The sequence below is a fragment of the Saimiri boliviensis genome, chromosome 10, assembly GCF_048565385.1.
Source record: "Saimiri boliviensis isolate mSaiBol1 chromosome 10, mSaiBol1.pri, whole genome shotgun sequence".
NCBI classification, from domain to species: Eukaryota; Metazoa; Chordata; class Mammalia; order Primates; family Cebidae; genus Saimiri; species Saimiri boliviensis.
This window is the reverse complement of record NC_133458.1, coordinates 3,600,658-3,616,461: the sequence shown is the minus strand read 5'-3', so window position 1 is coordinate 3,616,461 and position 15,804 is coordinate 3,600,658. Positions and strand designations below refer to the sequence as shown.

At 38.8% G+C, this 15,804-nt stretch overlaps 1 protein-coding gene across 4 annotated transcripts in view; it reads left to right on the top strand.

Moving 5' to 3' along the window:
- The window catches only part of RBM33 (RNA binding motif protein 33), a 141,560-nt gene that overhangs the window by 20,603 nt on the left and 105,153 nt on the right, over positions 1-15,804 (top strand). For all 4 annotated transcript variants that reach the window (XM_039472685.2, XM_074378858.1, XM_074378857.1 and 1 more), the window contains exons 3-5: positions 7,474-7,522; positions 13,359-13,435; positions 15,332-15,650. In XM_039472685.2, coding sequence (XP_039328619.1) covers positions 7,474-7,522; positions 13,359-13,435; positions 15,332-15,650 — 445 coding nt within the window. The remainder of the gene's footprint in view (positions 1-7,473; positions 7,523-13,358; positions 13,436-15,331; positions 15,651-15,804) is intronic.

Here is a 15,804-nt window from a genome sequence, read left to right as displayed (position 1 = left end):
GCCTGAGTGTCTGTGCCCGTTTCTCTGATTCTGATGCTCGGCTTCAGAGAGATCTTTACTGAACACAGCACCCTGACTACCTGAAGCTCTCTCTTGAGTGGGGCTATCCCTTTGGGCTAAAGTGAAGCTTGTCCATGCAGAAGGCTGTGGTGGGCTCCTATTCCAGGCCTGTGTTGTATGCAGGGCTGCCAACAGAACATAAGTCTTCTTTTCTTTTTCTTTGTTTTTGTACAGTAATGGTACTGACTTTGTGGATACCCAGAACCATTGCTGGAGTAGCCTGGTGTCGGACTTCTCTTCAGTTCTACTGTGTACTGAATGTCTAGCTACACTTTAACATTTTTTCATTCTAATATGTGTAGGATGGTATTTTACTATTTAAATTTGCATTTTCCTGGTTACTAGTGAAGGTGAAAATGCCTGTTTAGGAACAGATGAAAATGAACTGTTTAGGAATACATGCAAACACCCTGTAAAAATCAATTATGGTAGTAATGATAGATGGCAGTTTGATGTAGTGGTTACCTCTGGCAAGAAGTTTTAATAGAGATTAGAGATGTGTTCTGGGAGAAATAGGCTTAATCTGGGTGGTGGGGCTGAGAAATGGTGATTCTTTACAACTTTCTTAACATCTTAAATACTGTGTTAACAAAGTGTAACAATTACTGTGAAGCTGCAGTCAGTTTGAAAACAGCAGTGTCACATGTACAAATTTTAAAGAATAATCTACCTTGAAAACTGTGAGGCTCTTACAGTCCACATAAAGCTGATTGCTCTTCAATGATTCATGCAGTGTATGAGTCAGGATTCTCCAGAGGAGCACACCCAAAAGAATATGTATAGAAAGATTCATTAGGAAAGACTGGCTCATGTGATTATGGAGACTGAGAAGTTACACGGTCTGCAGAGTGGTATAGTTCCAGTCTCAGCCCATTGACCTGAGAACCAGGGGAGCCAGTGATGGAAGTCCCCGTCTGAGCCTGAAGGCCTGAGAACCAGGAGCACCCATGTCTGAGGGCAGAAGATAGCTCAGCTCAAGAAGAGGGTGAATTTGTCTAACTCCAACTTTTTGGGTAATGTCTGCCCACATTGGTGAGGATGGATTTCGTTATCCAGTTTTTGGAGTCATTGCTAATCAGCTCTGAAGGCACACTCATAGACTTTCACAGAAATCATGTTTTGTCAGGTAGCTGGGCACCTCTTATCCCAGTCAAGCTGACGCACAAAGTCAGCCAGCATGCGTTCTAACAATTAAATAATGCTGAAAAGCGAAGTCTTTCCTAGAAAATAAATGGTCTTACTAGGAAGTGCTAAAGCTAGTTTTGTCTAAAACACTGCAATGGTGAGTTGAATAAAATATTAAATGGGTCTTTTAGTAGCTTACTTATCATCTGAAGTTCCTCTTTGAGTTCATATTTGTTTGTTTTTCTTTTGGGTTGTCTTTTGCTTATTGATTTTAGGGAAATTTATTTTTATTGTTTATAGATGTCTCCTCCCAGGCTGTGGCATGTGTTTCCTTAAAAAATAGGCTTTAGGTTTTTGAAAAGAATACAGTCAGCTGTATAATCTTCTCTGTATGGTTTTTTAATTCTTTTTTTTAAAATTAAAACATGAAAAAAAAGTATTTGGAAACGCTTTTCAGACTTCCAAGAAAGTTGCAAGAATAATACAGAAACTCCCACTTGACCTTCTCTCATACGCATGTGCTGCTTTTTGTCAATTCATGTTGTCATTCTAATTCTTTACATACATGGATATACTGTATGTGTAAAATTTTCTTTCCTGTACCATTTGACAATAGGTTGCAGGCTCCCACTTGGGAATGCTTCAGTATAGTTTAGCATGTATTTCCTTCAAAACAGGGACTTTCACTTGTATAAATAGTGTATAGTTTTTAAAGTCAGGAAGTTTGACAGACATCTAATTCTATATATGTGAGATTTATTGTTGTTTTGGAGACAGGGTGCTTCTCTGTCACCAAGGTGGAGTATAATGGTGTGATCATAGCAAGCAGGAACTCCTGGGCTCAAGCATGCTCCTGCCTTGGCCTCCCAGAGTGCTGCGATTACAGGCGTGAGCTGGTGTGCTCTGCCCAGTTCTATTTTTTGTTCTACGGTGGTTATTCAGGCGATTTTCCGTTGTCCCAATAATGTCCTTTGTACCCCTCAAAAGAATTTTGTTCTGGTTCAAGATTCAGATCATACATTGCATTTTTCTTTCATTATTAATGTGAAAGAATTCTGTAGCCTGTCTTTTATGACATCGGCATTTTTGAAGAGTACAGGCCATTTATTTTGGTTTGCTGGTGTTGCATCGTGACTGGCTGCAGCCTGTGCCTTGTGGTCGGGTTAGATGATGTGCGGCCTCCTGAGCGCCCAGTCATGAGGTATAGGAAAGTGTTTCGTGCTTTTTGTCCTTAAGAAATTCTTCCCTACCTTGTATTCTGGGTGTCTCCTGCATGTGTCTATGAAAGTTGTGATTTTTTAAAATAGATACATAAGCCACCTGAAATTAATTAAATTGATTGGTTTTTAACTTACTAACAAGTTCAAGCATATATGAAAAGTCTCATACAGTGAACCCAGTGTGCCACCCTTCAGTTTCACAGTTATCAGCATAGAGCCAATCTCTAATCTATACTCTCTGCAACTCCCTCAAATCAGTTTTACAATTTCATCTGAAAAATTTCAGAATATATTTTTCTGAAATGGCTTTACAAGAATTTACAAATACAGCCACAGTAGTTACTGTATCTAAATTATTATGTTATGGTCCCTATTACATAAACATCATATTGTTTACATTTCCCTGATTGTCTCATATTTTTGTGTATCTGTGTATGCATATGTAGATGCATATATGTATATGTATATGTGTATACACACATTTTAAATATATGTGTGCGTATACGGTACACTTACGCAGTTTGGATATGTGTCTGTGTATTTTTTTATAGTCTGAATTGGGTCCACATGGCAATTGATGGGTATGTCTTTCAAGTGTCGTTTCATATGCAGGCTCTCCTCCATCTTATTTTTAGATCCATGCAATTTTTGTTGAAGAAACAAGGTAGTGTGTCTGAGAATTTTTCCGTCTGCTGATTGCACTCCTTGAGGTGTTTTTAGTGTGCCCCTTAACTGCTGATATTTTATGTGAATTAACAGATCTAGAAGTGGATGGGATTCAGGTGTGAACTTGGCGGGGTGCTGGGGTGTGGCAGTGTTGTAAGTTTGCTGTGTTCCTCATCAGAAGCTACTTGGGTGCTGGACTTCAGGTGGTGATACATCAGCTTTTTCGGTGACCTATAAACTCTATAAACTAGTTGCTTCTTCTGAGGTAGAGATTCTGTGGAAAGACGGGGTAAGTGATTGAGCCTTTCCTGTTGTTTACCAAGTTTTAAGCTCAGACATCAGCCCTAGCATCTTGCAGGGGTGAGTTTTGTTTTTGAATTGTTTTGAAACCTAGGTTTAAATGTTGGTTGTGCTGAATCCATTGTAGGTAGCTGAGTATCTTTCTTGGTGGTTACATTGCCTGATAATTTGTTCAACTGGGATTTCTTCAGGTCGACTCCATGTCCATTTGACATGACTTTAGATGTCTTTGGCAGCTGTCCTGCTTCTGCTCTGATGGAACTTGTTTTGGTCCTGGTGTGAGACAGGGTTCTAGTTTTTATTGTTTTTTTTTTGTTTGTTTTTTTTTTTTTTTATTATTATGAATTGCAGTTGTCTCAGTGTTTGTGAGCAAGCTCTTTCTTTTTATACTGTCTTCAGTGACGTTTGCATATATGAAGATTTTGCCACATGTATTTCTTTTTTGACATTTTAAGTGTAAGACAGCCTCTTTGTGTGCATGACACAGAGAGAGACACTTGGAAGTTGAGAAGAATGGGTCAGGAATTACTATGGTAAGTCCTTCTGCCATGCTGTACTGGTGGTCTTTGGAAGAATAGGATGTCATTGCTTAACCAACACCTGTTTTTTTTTTAAAAAAAGATATGAATGTCTCATGTCTCCCTGCCAGAAAGAGAAAAAAGAGATAGCACACTCCAAAAGTTGTTTTTGTTTTTTAAGAGTCTGCTCTGGAGTGCAGTGGTGTGATCTCAGCTTACTGCCTCTATCTCCCAGGTCCAAGTGATTCTCGTGCCTCAGTTTCCTGAGTAGCTGGGATTACAGGCATGTGCACCCGCACCTGGCTCACTTTTATATTTTTAGGAGAGCAAGAGTTTCGCCATGTTGGCCAGGCTGGTCTTGAACTCCTGGCCTCAGGTAATCCAACCGCCTCAACCTCTCAAAGTGCTGAGATTACAGGCGTGAGCCACCACACCCTGCCCAGAAAGTTTTAACTGAAGAAATTTAATGAAGGGTCTATTTACAGGGCAGGGTTAAAGAATTAATGAGTTCATTCCCATCCAAGGATTTCGAGCTCCTGCCCAGGCCTTGTGGAAGTGCTTTCCTAGGGCCCAGTGAGGGCTGTTGGGGGAGTGATACTGTAGTCTCCATCGCTACAGGTGAGAAGGGAGAGGCTAGTCTTTCTCCTCCCATTATGTTGGTGCCTCCCATTGGGCGAATCCATCTGGAAGCCAGAGGTTAGGACAGCCTGTGGCAGCTACTCCTGGAGGGCACAGTCCAGGCACAGAGCAGGCAGGTAAGACGGGGAGTGGACTGGAGCGGGGAGGACCCAGAGACTACGGCCCCATGTGCTTCTGGTTTTCAAAGGCTGCAGACAAGTGGCTGACAACAAATACTTGTTTCTTGAAAGGCGTCTTTTAGGATAAATTTGTTTCTAAGTAAAAACACACATGCTTTCAAAGACCTCATTGTCTATAAATTTTAATGAAAATGAGAAATGCCTGCCGGCAAGGTTTTTTGTACTCAAGTTGTGATTACTGGTGGAATCTTTAGGGTGCTCTGAAATTGAACACAGGAAACCTCCTCATCAGCCCGCTGTTTGTTTTAATTTCCTAGAACGCTTAGTGCTGCTGTCAGCCAGAGTGACTGCTTACCCCATTGGAACTGCCAGATGTAGACCAGTCATTTCCATTAGTTCATTGTTGTTTTTGGCAGGAGTTGATGTACTTTTATATATGTTGTAAATGTATTCCTATGTGTACATCCTTTGTGAGGGTCCAGCTTTACGATGACAAGAAGGAAGGTCCATGTAGTTTCTGTGGGTGTGTGCATAATAGTTAGGACTTGGACTCTCATTGGTGTCACCATTTCCTAGCTGGGTGACCTTGGCCAAATTATCATCTTAATGTCTCTGTTTTCACATTTTAAAAATGGGAATGGGTAAGTGTCTACTCGAGACGGTTATGATGTCAGTTAAAAGCTCTTCCGTGGAACATGTCAAGTGGTGCCTGGCACAGAGGTGTGCTGAGCAGAGGCTGTGGATCGCTGGGGCTGCTGCTGCTGCTGCTGTGGTTCTCTGCGCACTGTCCCCCATCCTGTTTCTTATCAGTCATGAAACAAGCACCAGTCTTCATTTTCTCTACTCATTTTATAGTTGATATGCTTACCTATCTTTTTAAAGATGTTTTTGTTTAGAAATAAGTAGTTATTAAAGGTTGATTTGTTTCCATGTACTTGTCAGCAAAAGACACAGATACTTTCTAGATTTTTGCCTTTGTAATTACTAACACTTGTTCTTATGACTTTGTCGGTTAGTGCACCCTGGGAAACTGGTATCACATTCCATTTTTAGTTACTTAAGGTGATGGTATAGAGGAGTGCCTGTCTTCAAAGAGGTGCTTGTGTGTTTTTGGTTATCTGGAATCAATTCTCAAATGGGATTGACTAGACAGTGTTGTTTTCTTCCTGCCTCTGGAGGGTAGTTGGAGCACTGAAGATACAAAAATTGTATTTAATAGATGATAGTGGTTTTAAAATGTCAGAAGAAGCTATATGTTATTCCCTTGTAACTGTCTTATAGGAGTCTGTGAAAGATTGCTTTTCAAGGGCTGATAAGTTCTTGTCCTGCATCTGTCGCTGCTGTGTGACCTTAGGCAAGTTATTTAATGTCTTGTCCTTATTTTATCTGTAAAATGAGGATATAGGACTCATTGCAGAATAACTTAAAATAATGAATAAAGTCTATAGTGCACAAATTAAATTATTTGTCAGGTTTTTAGTTCTAAAAGGTATTATACAGAAACATGCATTTCATTATAACTCCATTTGTGCATTCCTGGAGATTCTAGTATCCTGCAAAATGTCATGCTGAACATAAACATGAGTTTTTGGTAAAATAGTGCTTTTGCGGCTTTCCCAAAACCTATGGAATTTTGTAACCAGAGCCCCCATTTAAAAAGTAGCAGTTCTAATAAGAATATTGATGCGGTTAAATCTCCATGAGTATTTGCACCTAGAATTGTAGTCCATCTAATTGTGTTCCTTTCTTGTATGTGTCTTTATGTTGGCTTTTAATGATAATTTGCTTCTAAGAAATTGATTTCCCCAGAATTAAAAACAATCCAGTGGTAGTCATTTTTATCAGCTAAACAAATTTTGTTTCTAATAAGTGCAGTGGAAAATGTCTTCAGCTTTTTGATTTGCTAAAGGTTTCTGTTTTAATTGTAAAAATAGGGAGAAAGCCTGCTTTTAATCATTTAAGACAGAAGTATGCTGGAAAAAATTGCAAATCCCTGATATGACATCCATACTATACAAAGATAATTCCCTTAGTTACTGTGATTTGATTTTATGTTCTCATCGTTTTTAAAATTTATTTTTTCAGTTTCTGTCAGTTTGATGAGTGTCAAATGGTCTCTTGTGGTTTTGGTTTTTATCTTCCTAATTAATTATATTGAGCATTTTTCCCTTCTTCATTAAAGGTTTTTAAAGATAGGAGAAAGCTTAGATATGCCTTACTATATTGCAGCTTCTTCTTTTACTTATTATTCAACAGGTTCAAAGAGATTAAGATCCCATATTAAGGTGCAAAACTAAGATTAGAAGTATAGTGAGGCACCACCTATAGCAAAGCCTCCTCATAATTAAATGTTCTCTGTGCATTTAAAAGTACATTTTTATTATTAATAAAAAGGAAAGTATAGCAAACTTAACATAAAAGTACCCAAGCTGAGTGGGCGCAGTGGCTCACGCCTGTAATCCCAGTACTTTGGGAGGCCAAGGAGGGCAGATCATGAAGCCAGGAGTTCGAGACCATGGTGAAACCCTGTCTCTACTAAAGATACAAAAAATTAGCCGGACGTGGTGAAGGGCCCCTGTAATCTCAGCTCCTTGGGAGGCTGAGGCAGGAGAATTGTCTGAACCTGGGAGGCAGAGGTTTCAGTGAGCCGAGATGGCGCCATTACACTCCAACTTGTTGGAGACCTTGTCTCAGAAAAAAAACCAAAAACAAAAAACTGCCGAGCTGTAGAGTTCTTGGTAAATTTCCAGGTGACCTACAAACTTGCGAGTCTTATGGGAATAATCATTGACATGTCTTTTGTTTTTTTTTTTTTTCTCTCCCAAGTGAACTTGAAGATGATTTACTTGGAGAAGATTTGCTATCTGGCAAAAAGGTAAGAAATTTATGTCCTTCTGAAATGAAATAGTCACTTAATTGTACTTAAAATATGGCAATACATCACTTATACATGGGTTTCATTACTGGAAAGTTGGGTACAGATTAACATTCTGTAAATTGAGTTACTTTTTAAGTGTACAAAGAATTGACTGTTTATTAGTAAGTTCTCTGGTAATTATAACTCAAGAAATAAATCCTTGAAGATTAGTTTCTACTTTGTCCAAGGCACTCTAGCAGGTACTAGATTGTGACAGCATTAACATAAAACTGTTCCTTGCCCTAACAGAAGGTCATGTTTGGAGGTTAATATTTTGAATACTTGTTCTGGATTTCACTGTTTGGGGGCATTCAGAAATAAGCTTAAAGGTAAACATACTCAAATATGGTAAACATTAAATAAGATTAAAAGTCTAAAACCTAATGTAGGTTTTTCTAATCTTTTTGATGAAGTAAAAAATTTTGTAAATATTGTGTATATATACATGTATACACACACACAGACACACACACACAGACACACACACTCTGCCAGTATATTTCCGACATTATAAAACATACGTAGAAGTAGAACTGGAAAGCAAGAAAGTGAAATGCTACTTTTTTTTTTAATTAACATTTTAAAAACACGTTCTATTCTCATTATCAAGGTAGTTATTTAGGCTTAGTTTTTAAAAGTCATAAAATTATGATGGTTTGTTACTATCAATAGTTACATTCAAGCTATTAAAGTTTTAGGTTGAAATTAATCAAAAATAGTAGTAGTATAAACCTATATTTCAAATAGTTTGGTAAGTTCACATCTTTTGACTGATTTATCACATCCTACTAGAGTTCCCTTTTAATCTCATTTGTAATGTAGTTAAGATTTCCTGGAAGAAGTACCAGTTTTGCCATTTTCTTGTAACTTACTATATTGCATGATTAGCATTTTAATGCATGAATGTATTTTAGAATTCTTTTACAGCCACTTTTGCATTCTGCTTTCTGTTTATTACTGCATCATCAGTCTGCAGGTAGCCTGGCTTTGGCCTATGCCCACTTTCCCTCCTTTAGATGGCTCTGTCATCAGTTCTAACACTAAGAATTAGTGTGGTTAGTTGTAAATCCACCTGATTTAGTAGGAGTAAGTAGGAGATACATCCACATAAATTGAACATGAAAGCCCAGTGAGAGAGCGTCATAGCTGGTTCATGTTGTAGTGTGATATCTGCAGTGTGAGTGGGATGCTCAGTCCTTCTTTGTCATGGTCGTTGAGGGAAAAGGCCACTGTTTTTATCCTGTATCGGGGAATTATTTTGTACACTCTTTGAGGTGCTCTCACTTGTACTTATGTTCCTATAGTGGATACTTTTTTATTTAAGATGCTTTAATGAAGAATAACAATTAGATGTTAAAAGGTTTAAGTGTAAGTAAAATACTTTGATGTGAAGTTGGATTTCTATCTGTAGGCAAGCCTCATGTCACTGTTTGCCCTGTGTTTCTTTCCAGAAAGCTATAATAATTCCCTTTTGATATACACATGACTTCCTCTCATAAAAGCTTTGGTCAGTACTATTAGCAGTAAAGATGGAGAAATACTATTTGGTTTGGATAGTAATGCTGACTGTTCTGGGGGAAGTCACCTTACTTTTTTAGCTGAGTTGATGGTCCTAAGTTGGTCACGTTGGGCTGGAACTGGCGCATGCTGAGTGACAGTGCATTCTGATGTCTCAGTGGAGGGGTTGCATCTGCTGTGGACATTTCGGAAATGTGTTTACATTGAGGCAGAAGATGTGTCTCTCTCCTTTCCTCTTCTCTGTTCTTTTGTAGCATAAAATAAATGCAGTGTACCTTATAGTAATCAAGGTGTTCAAAATATATAAACAAAGCCTGAAAAAAACAGATGTAAACAGTCATGACTAACATTTTGCCATCTGTCTTTTATTCTTTTCCCATGTGTTTTTAAATATGATCGAAATATTGGCTGGGCATGGTGGCTCACGCCTGTAATCCCAGCACTCTGGGAGGCCGAGGTGGGCAGATCACTTGAGGTCAGGAGTTTGAGCAGCCTGGCCAACATGGTGAAACCCCGTCTCTACTAAAAATACGAAAATTAGCCAGGAATGGTGGCATGCACCTGTAATCCCAGCTACTCAGGAGGCTGAGGCAGGAGAATCGCTTGAACCTGGGAGGTGGAGATTGCAGTGAGCCAAGATCACGCCACTGCACTCCAGCCTGGGTGACAGAGTGAGACTCCGTATCAAAAAAAAAAAAAAAAAAAAAAAAAAAAAGGAAATATAGATAGAAAATGTTACTTTTTTTTAAATTTAACATTGTATCATTGGCATTTCCCCCTTGTCATTAGGGTTATTTTAAAATATTTTATAATGGCTACATAATATATCAGTGTTTGTGTATTCTACAGTGTACCTAGTCACTCCTGTGTGCATTGAGGTTGTCTCCAACTCATTGCTTATGATTTTTTTTAAAACCCTTTTTGTGGAAGATCTCAAGCATAATATACAAAAGAAGAGAGAACACTGTCGTTGACTCTGTGAGCCTCAGCCATTTTCAGTTCAAGGCTATTTTGCTTTCCCTTTACCCACTTACCCCCTATCTTTTGAATCTCAGACATTATGATGATATTTTAAGGAACAAATCTTACCATACTTTTGGGATTTTTTTCTTAGAAAGTTTCTATAAAGAGGAATTCTGGCCTAAGGGTGGAAATACTTCATGATTCTTGTCTTGTACTGCTAGCTGCTTTCCAGAAATGTTTGATCTGCTTATGTTCCTAGCAGCAGTGAATAAGCGTTGCCCTGACCTTTCCGTGACCATGTTTGATACCACATTTTACAAAGAATCTTTGTCAGTGTGACAGATGAAAACTGATTTCTGGTTGGTTTAATTTTTATTTATTTGATTTCGAGTGAGAGTGGAATGATGGAATGTTTTTCACGTATTTATTAGTGAGGTAGTTACTACGGGGTCTGTGAGTGAAGTTCACAGTGATGGGTACACTGGCTGCCTGACCACCGTCTTTCTCCCACTGGGGTCCCCACCAAATGCACAGTAATGAGCCTTTGTCTGGAGAGACTGCTGAGGCACAGATAGCCTGAGGGAGGCACGTAGCACCGAGGATGGCACATGGGTCAGACTGTCAGGGACAAGTTCATTCATGTCAAGAAGGGAGGCCGTTAGGGCTCAGTTTTAAATACATAATTAAGGTTACAAATTTAGGATAAAGCAGGCTGATGTGACCAGGCTAGAGCTTTTAGAAATCGGGTAAGAGTGAGGTGGAAGTTGGCTGCCAGCTTGCAGTTCTTCCTTTAACTTTTGTATTTTACTTCATCAGCTAGTGTTGGATAGATATTCTCCGGGTACATTGGGGTGGCTCCGTTTCAATAGATGCCTGTGTTGGAGAATGTTTTGGGAACCATTTTCTTCCCATTTTTAAACTCCGGCTCTTCCACCAAGGTTCTGTGTTCTTAGGAGTAGTGGAGGGAGCCATTCATACGTGTTTCTCTCCCCGTGGGAGAAGTGACCTGTTTGGAAAGATTGGGAGAAAAGATTTCACCAGGATCTGTGGCCACTTTACCTTCGTCTCTTGGGATCTGTGGCCCTGCTTTCCCGCAGACCATCCTGAGCAGAACCCTCTGGAGCCTGAGAAAACTGTTCCAGTTCTTCAGGATGTGTTGAAATCAGCTTTGGCCTCAAGGATGTAGCCTAGCTTTCCCTTCCAGCTTTTTCAGTCAAGCGGGTATTGTGCTGATCACCTCCAGTGTCTGTTAACTTAGCAGGTTTAAAAGCCAGAGAGGAAGGTTGAATCCTCAGAGGGAGATTCACCTCCCAGGAGGGCCCACCACAGCCTGCATCCTCTTTCTGTTTGCTTGGGGCATTCTTGGCTGTTGATTTTTGACAAATGCTGAGTTTAACTGAAAAGCTCAGAGAAGCAGCCTCCCGAATGAAATTTGTCTCCCATTGAATTATTAATTTTTAAAGATTTCCTCAGGTCTTATTTACTGAGTCGGGCAGCCAAACTGAGGTTTATGTGTGGTAGGCCCGGCTCATAGCTCTCACTTCCATAATGGCATCTCGTTTCAGTCTCAGGACTGGCCCTGTGTGGATGACAGATTATATGGTCACCTAACAGAAACTTTGTTCTCTTTTTTTCGAGACGGAGTTTCGCTCTTGTTACCCAGGCTATAGTGCAGTGGCTCACTGCAGCCTCCACTTCCCCGTTTCAAGCGATTCTCCTGCCTCAGCCTCCTGAGTAGCTGGGATTACAGGCAGCCTTCACCACGACCAGCTAATTTTTTGTATTTTTAGTAGAGTTGGGGTTTCACCATATTGGCCAGGCCAGTCTTGAACTCCTGACCTCAAGTGTTCCACCTGCCTCAGTCTCCCAATGCTGAGATTACAGGCGTGAGCTACCTCGCCCTGCCAGAAACTCACTTTCAGTTGATTAAGCAGTCTGTTTTGTTATTACACATAGGCATTCTCCTTTATGCACGTAAACTGAGTATGTTGCCTGTGTTATTTTATTTTTATCTTATTGTGGTGTCAGTGATTAGGTTGAGTCCAGTGCGACTAAGAAGTATTAGTAAGATTGTTTTTGACTGTCAGAAATACTGTAATAAAGTATGCGGATAAGTTTTATAAGGTGTCACTACCAGGAAAAGACTGCTTGTTTGTTTACCTTTAAGTAGAAAACCAGGCTGATTTTTCTGTTTACTTTTTTTTTTTTTTTTTTTTTGAGATGGAGTTTCGCTCTTGTTACCCAGGCTGGAGTGCAATGGCACGATCTCGGCTCACTGCAACCTCCGCCTCCTGGGTTCAGGCAATTCTCCTGCCTCAGCCTCCTGAGTAGCTGGGATTACAGGCACGCACCACCATGCCCAGCTAATTTTTTGTATTTTTAGTAGAGACGGGTTTTCACTATGTTGACCAGGATGGCCTCGATCTCTTGACCTCGTGATCCACCCGCCTCGGCCTCCCAAAGTGCTGGGATTACAGGCGTGAGCCACCGTGCCCGGCTCTGTTTACTTTTTAAGAATGAGTATGTGTGTATGACAATGTGTGTGTGGCTTTGACTGTCTTTTTGTGAAGGGAGTAGTAATTTATATATATCATTTATATGTATAAGTAATTTTAAAAAGGGAGAAAAGTGTGAATAAGTAGTGTGAAAGTATGAATAACACCCCCCCAGTTAACAACCTAATCTAAGATGCTGGAATATATTTAACCGAACAAAACCTGGAACTCTTGGCAAAAGAGCTAGGCTTTCTCTGCTTATAGGTAGGAGTACCATCAAGAACAGGAGTGGGGAATTGAGCTGCTAACATTTATTTTCACGTGTGATCTGTGTTGGAAAAATCAAAGTTTTATTATAGTCTCTTCAATTTAGTGATTCAGTTGTTTAAAATCTGCTTATTTCTAAAATTAGACTTTTTATGTTGTTTAAAAAATCTTTAGGTTTTGGATATTAGCTTGTTAAATTTAGTAGTACCTTAAGGATATCTTTCTTTTTTGGGTATTATAAGGAAATACTATTTGTTTGTAAGCCTCCCCGAGAGGACCTCTTACCTTTTCTCTTTTGTGTGAGAATAAATGTGATCATTATACTTCATGTTTTTACATTTAACTTGCCTGGGCATCTGAAGATGAGCTGAGGACGGATCCACATGCCTTGTGTGGGATCTCTTGATTGTCCACTGGTGACCAGAAAGCCTTCTGGGTGGCAAACGTTTTAACATAAGGCTAGAAACAATTCAGTCATTGTAATTTTGTACTTTGTAGCAAGTATTTTTATGGAAGTGACATACATTAATTATATTTCTTATTTTAATTAGAATCAGTCGGATTTGTCAGATGAAGAGCTAAATGATGATCTTTTGCAGAGTGATAATGAAGATGAAGAAAATTTCAGGTACTCAGTATTACCTCATTATAAATGTTCTTTATTTAACTAAATTGATAGGAACTGTTATTTATAATTCTAATGGAATGTAATTGAATAATGCCTTAAATCTTTAACACATGATTACATTCTAAATGGAATATTAGTGGAAGCCATATGGATATTCTGTAAACAGAGAAGCTGTTTAAAATCAGTAGGTCTTGGCCAGGTATGGTGGCTAATGCCTATAGTCCCAGCACTTTGGGAGGCCGAGGTGGGGCGGATCACTTGAGGTCAGGAGTTTGAGACCAGCCTGGCTGATATGGTAAAACTGTCTCTACTAAAAATGCGAAAATTAGCCAAGCGTGGTGGCACATGCCTGTAGTCCCAGCTACAGTGAGGCAGTTGAATTTCTTGAACCTGAGAGGGAGAGGTTGCATTGAACCCAGATCATGCTACTGCACCCAGCCTGGGCAACAGAGTGAAACTCCTTCTCAAAAAAAAAAAAAAAATCAGTAGGTCTTTCATTTAATGACCCCTGTGTGTTCTGTTCAGTGCAGGTTATGAACATACATACTGCTGTTTCAAAGAATTACTTTACTTGGCTGGAGGGCAGTGGCTGGGCTGTTTAACACTGCTGCAGTTGGTTGTTGCTGCATTTGTTTTCATCTTAGACGGTTTATTTATACCATTCACTGAATTACCATTTTGGACACTTTGGGAAATGGTACTTTAGACTCTAGATGACTGATAGGAATATCTCTCTGTTACTGACGTACGGTAAACTATATTAGAGAGACACTGGTAGGTGGAATAATTTTTTAATATTAAGAGGAAACTTTGGGAAAATGTAGACAAGCTGCTTGTTTATAAATGTAATTAACAAATATGTGCCATTTATTATTGAGCCATGGATTTGTAGCAGATTTTCTAACATAAAGTAATTTTTACAGGTAAAAATATGGTTTTAAATTATTCTACCAGTCAGATGAATTTCCCAGTTCCATTCTTTGACATCATATATTTTGATATTTTGAGTTAGTTAGGTTGCCTTTGAGAAATACATCATTGAAGTTTTTTAGCCACAGTGTCTTGAAGTCTAAGAGGTATATTAATTTTTTGTTAGGATTGGGTACTATATGTGAACATAGATTTATCTGCACCATCTTGTATGGGAAATGTTATCTTGCACCTTACTATTTCGTATTTAACTGTGTGATTTAATAGGTGGAACATGATTTTTTGCAGTTTCAAAACTTCTTTGTTATTTTACTTGGAAATTATAAACAATTTTTAGAGATATTTGTGACTGATACACATTTATTTGAACACTGAAATGTATTTTTATACAAATTTTTGATATTTTGATTTTTGAACAGGAGTTTATAATTTCTATCATAGATGCAAGAAAGAAAAATTGTTCTTAAAATTTCAACTGCGATTTTCTGCTTATAGAATAATACTCCTGATTTTACTTTGAAATCTTAGCAGTTTCTGTTTCATTCTGTAAATTAGAATGAAATAGAGTCGATTTGATTTCAGTCTTGGACTTTTGCCAGTTACATGTGTTTCATCTGTGGTTGATTTAATACTTTTGGTGAAATAACCTGCAGCTGATGGTAAGTAGAGGCACTATATGCATTTCCAGTCTGTGGCCACCTCCATATAGCATGGTTAAGTCTGCTATATGCTTTAAGGGTTTAGGGCACTGGCTCTGTGTAGCATTTTGAGCACCGTTGGAGGTAATGTGCATTTGTCAGTAACTGGAATAACTTTTTACCAGTCATGGTTTAAATCTTTATTTATAAAATATATAAATATAAAGCTATTTATATAATGGTTCAGTTTTGAGCTCCTCTCTTCATTGGGTGCCTTTTTTGTTTTTTGTTTTTTGTTTTTTTTTTTTCGTATTTTCATCCTCTCTAGTTCTCAGGGCGTTACAATTAGTCTGAATGCTACATCTGGCATGGTTACATCATTTGAACTGTCTGACAACACTAACGACCAGTCTGGAGAACAGGAATCTGAGTATGAACAAGAACAAGGAGAGGATGAACTGGTTTATCACAAATCTGGTGGATCAGAATTATATACTCAAGAGTACACAGAAGAAGGACAGTATGAAGGCCACGAAGCTGAGTTGACAGAAGACCAAATAGAATATGTGGAAGAGCCGGAGGAGGAGCAACTTTACACTGATGAAGTGTTAGATATCGAAATCAATGAACCTTTAGATGAATTTACAGTGAGTCTTTTCTCCTTTGTATGACCAAAGATAACCTGGCTTTCTAGACTGATTTGAAATCTGTTTACCTCCCTTGGGAGGGGGGGGAAATTAGACCTTATTATCACTGTCTGCCAGTTTCTTTATCTGAGCTATGACAAAGTTTGTGTTGACA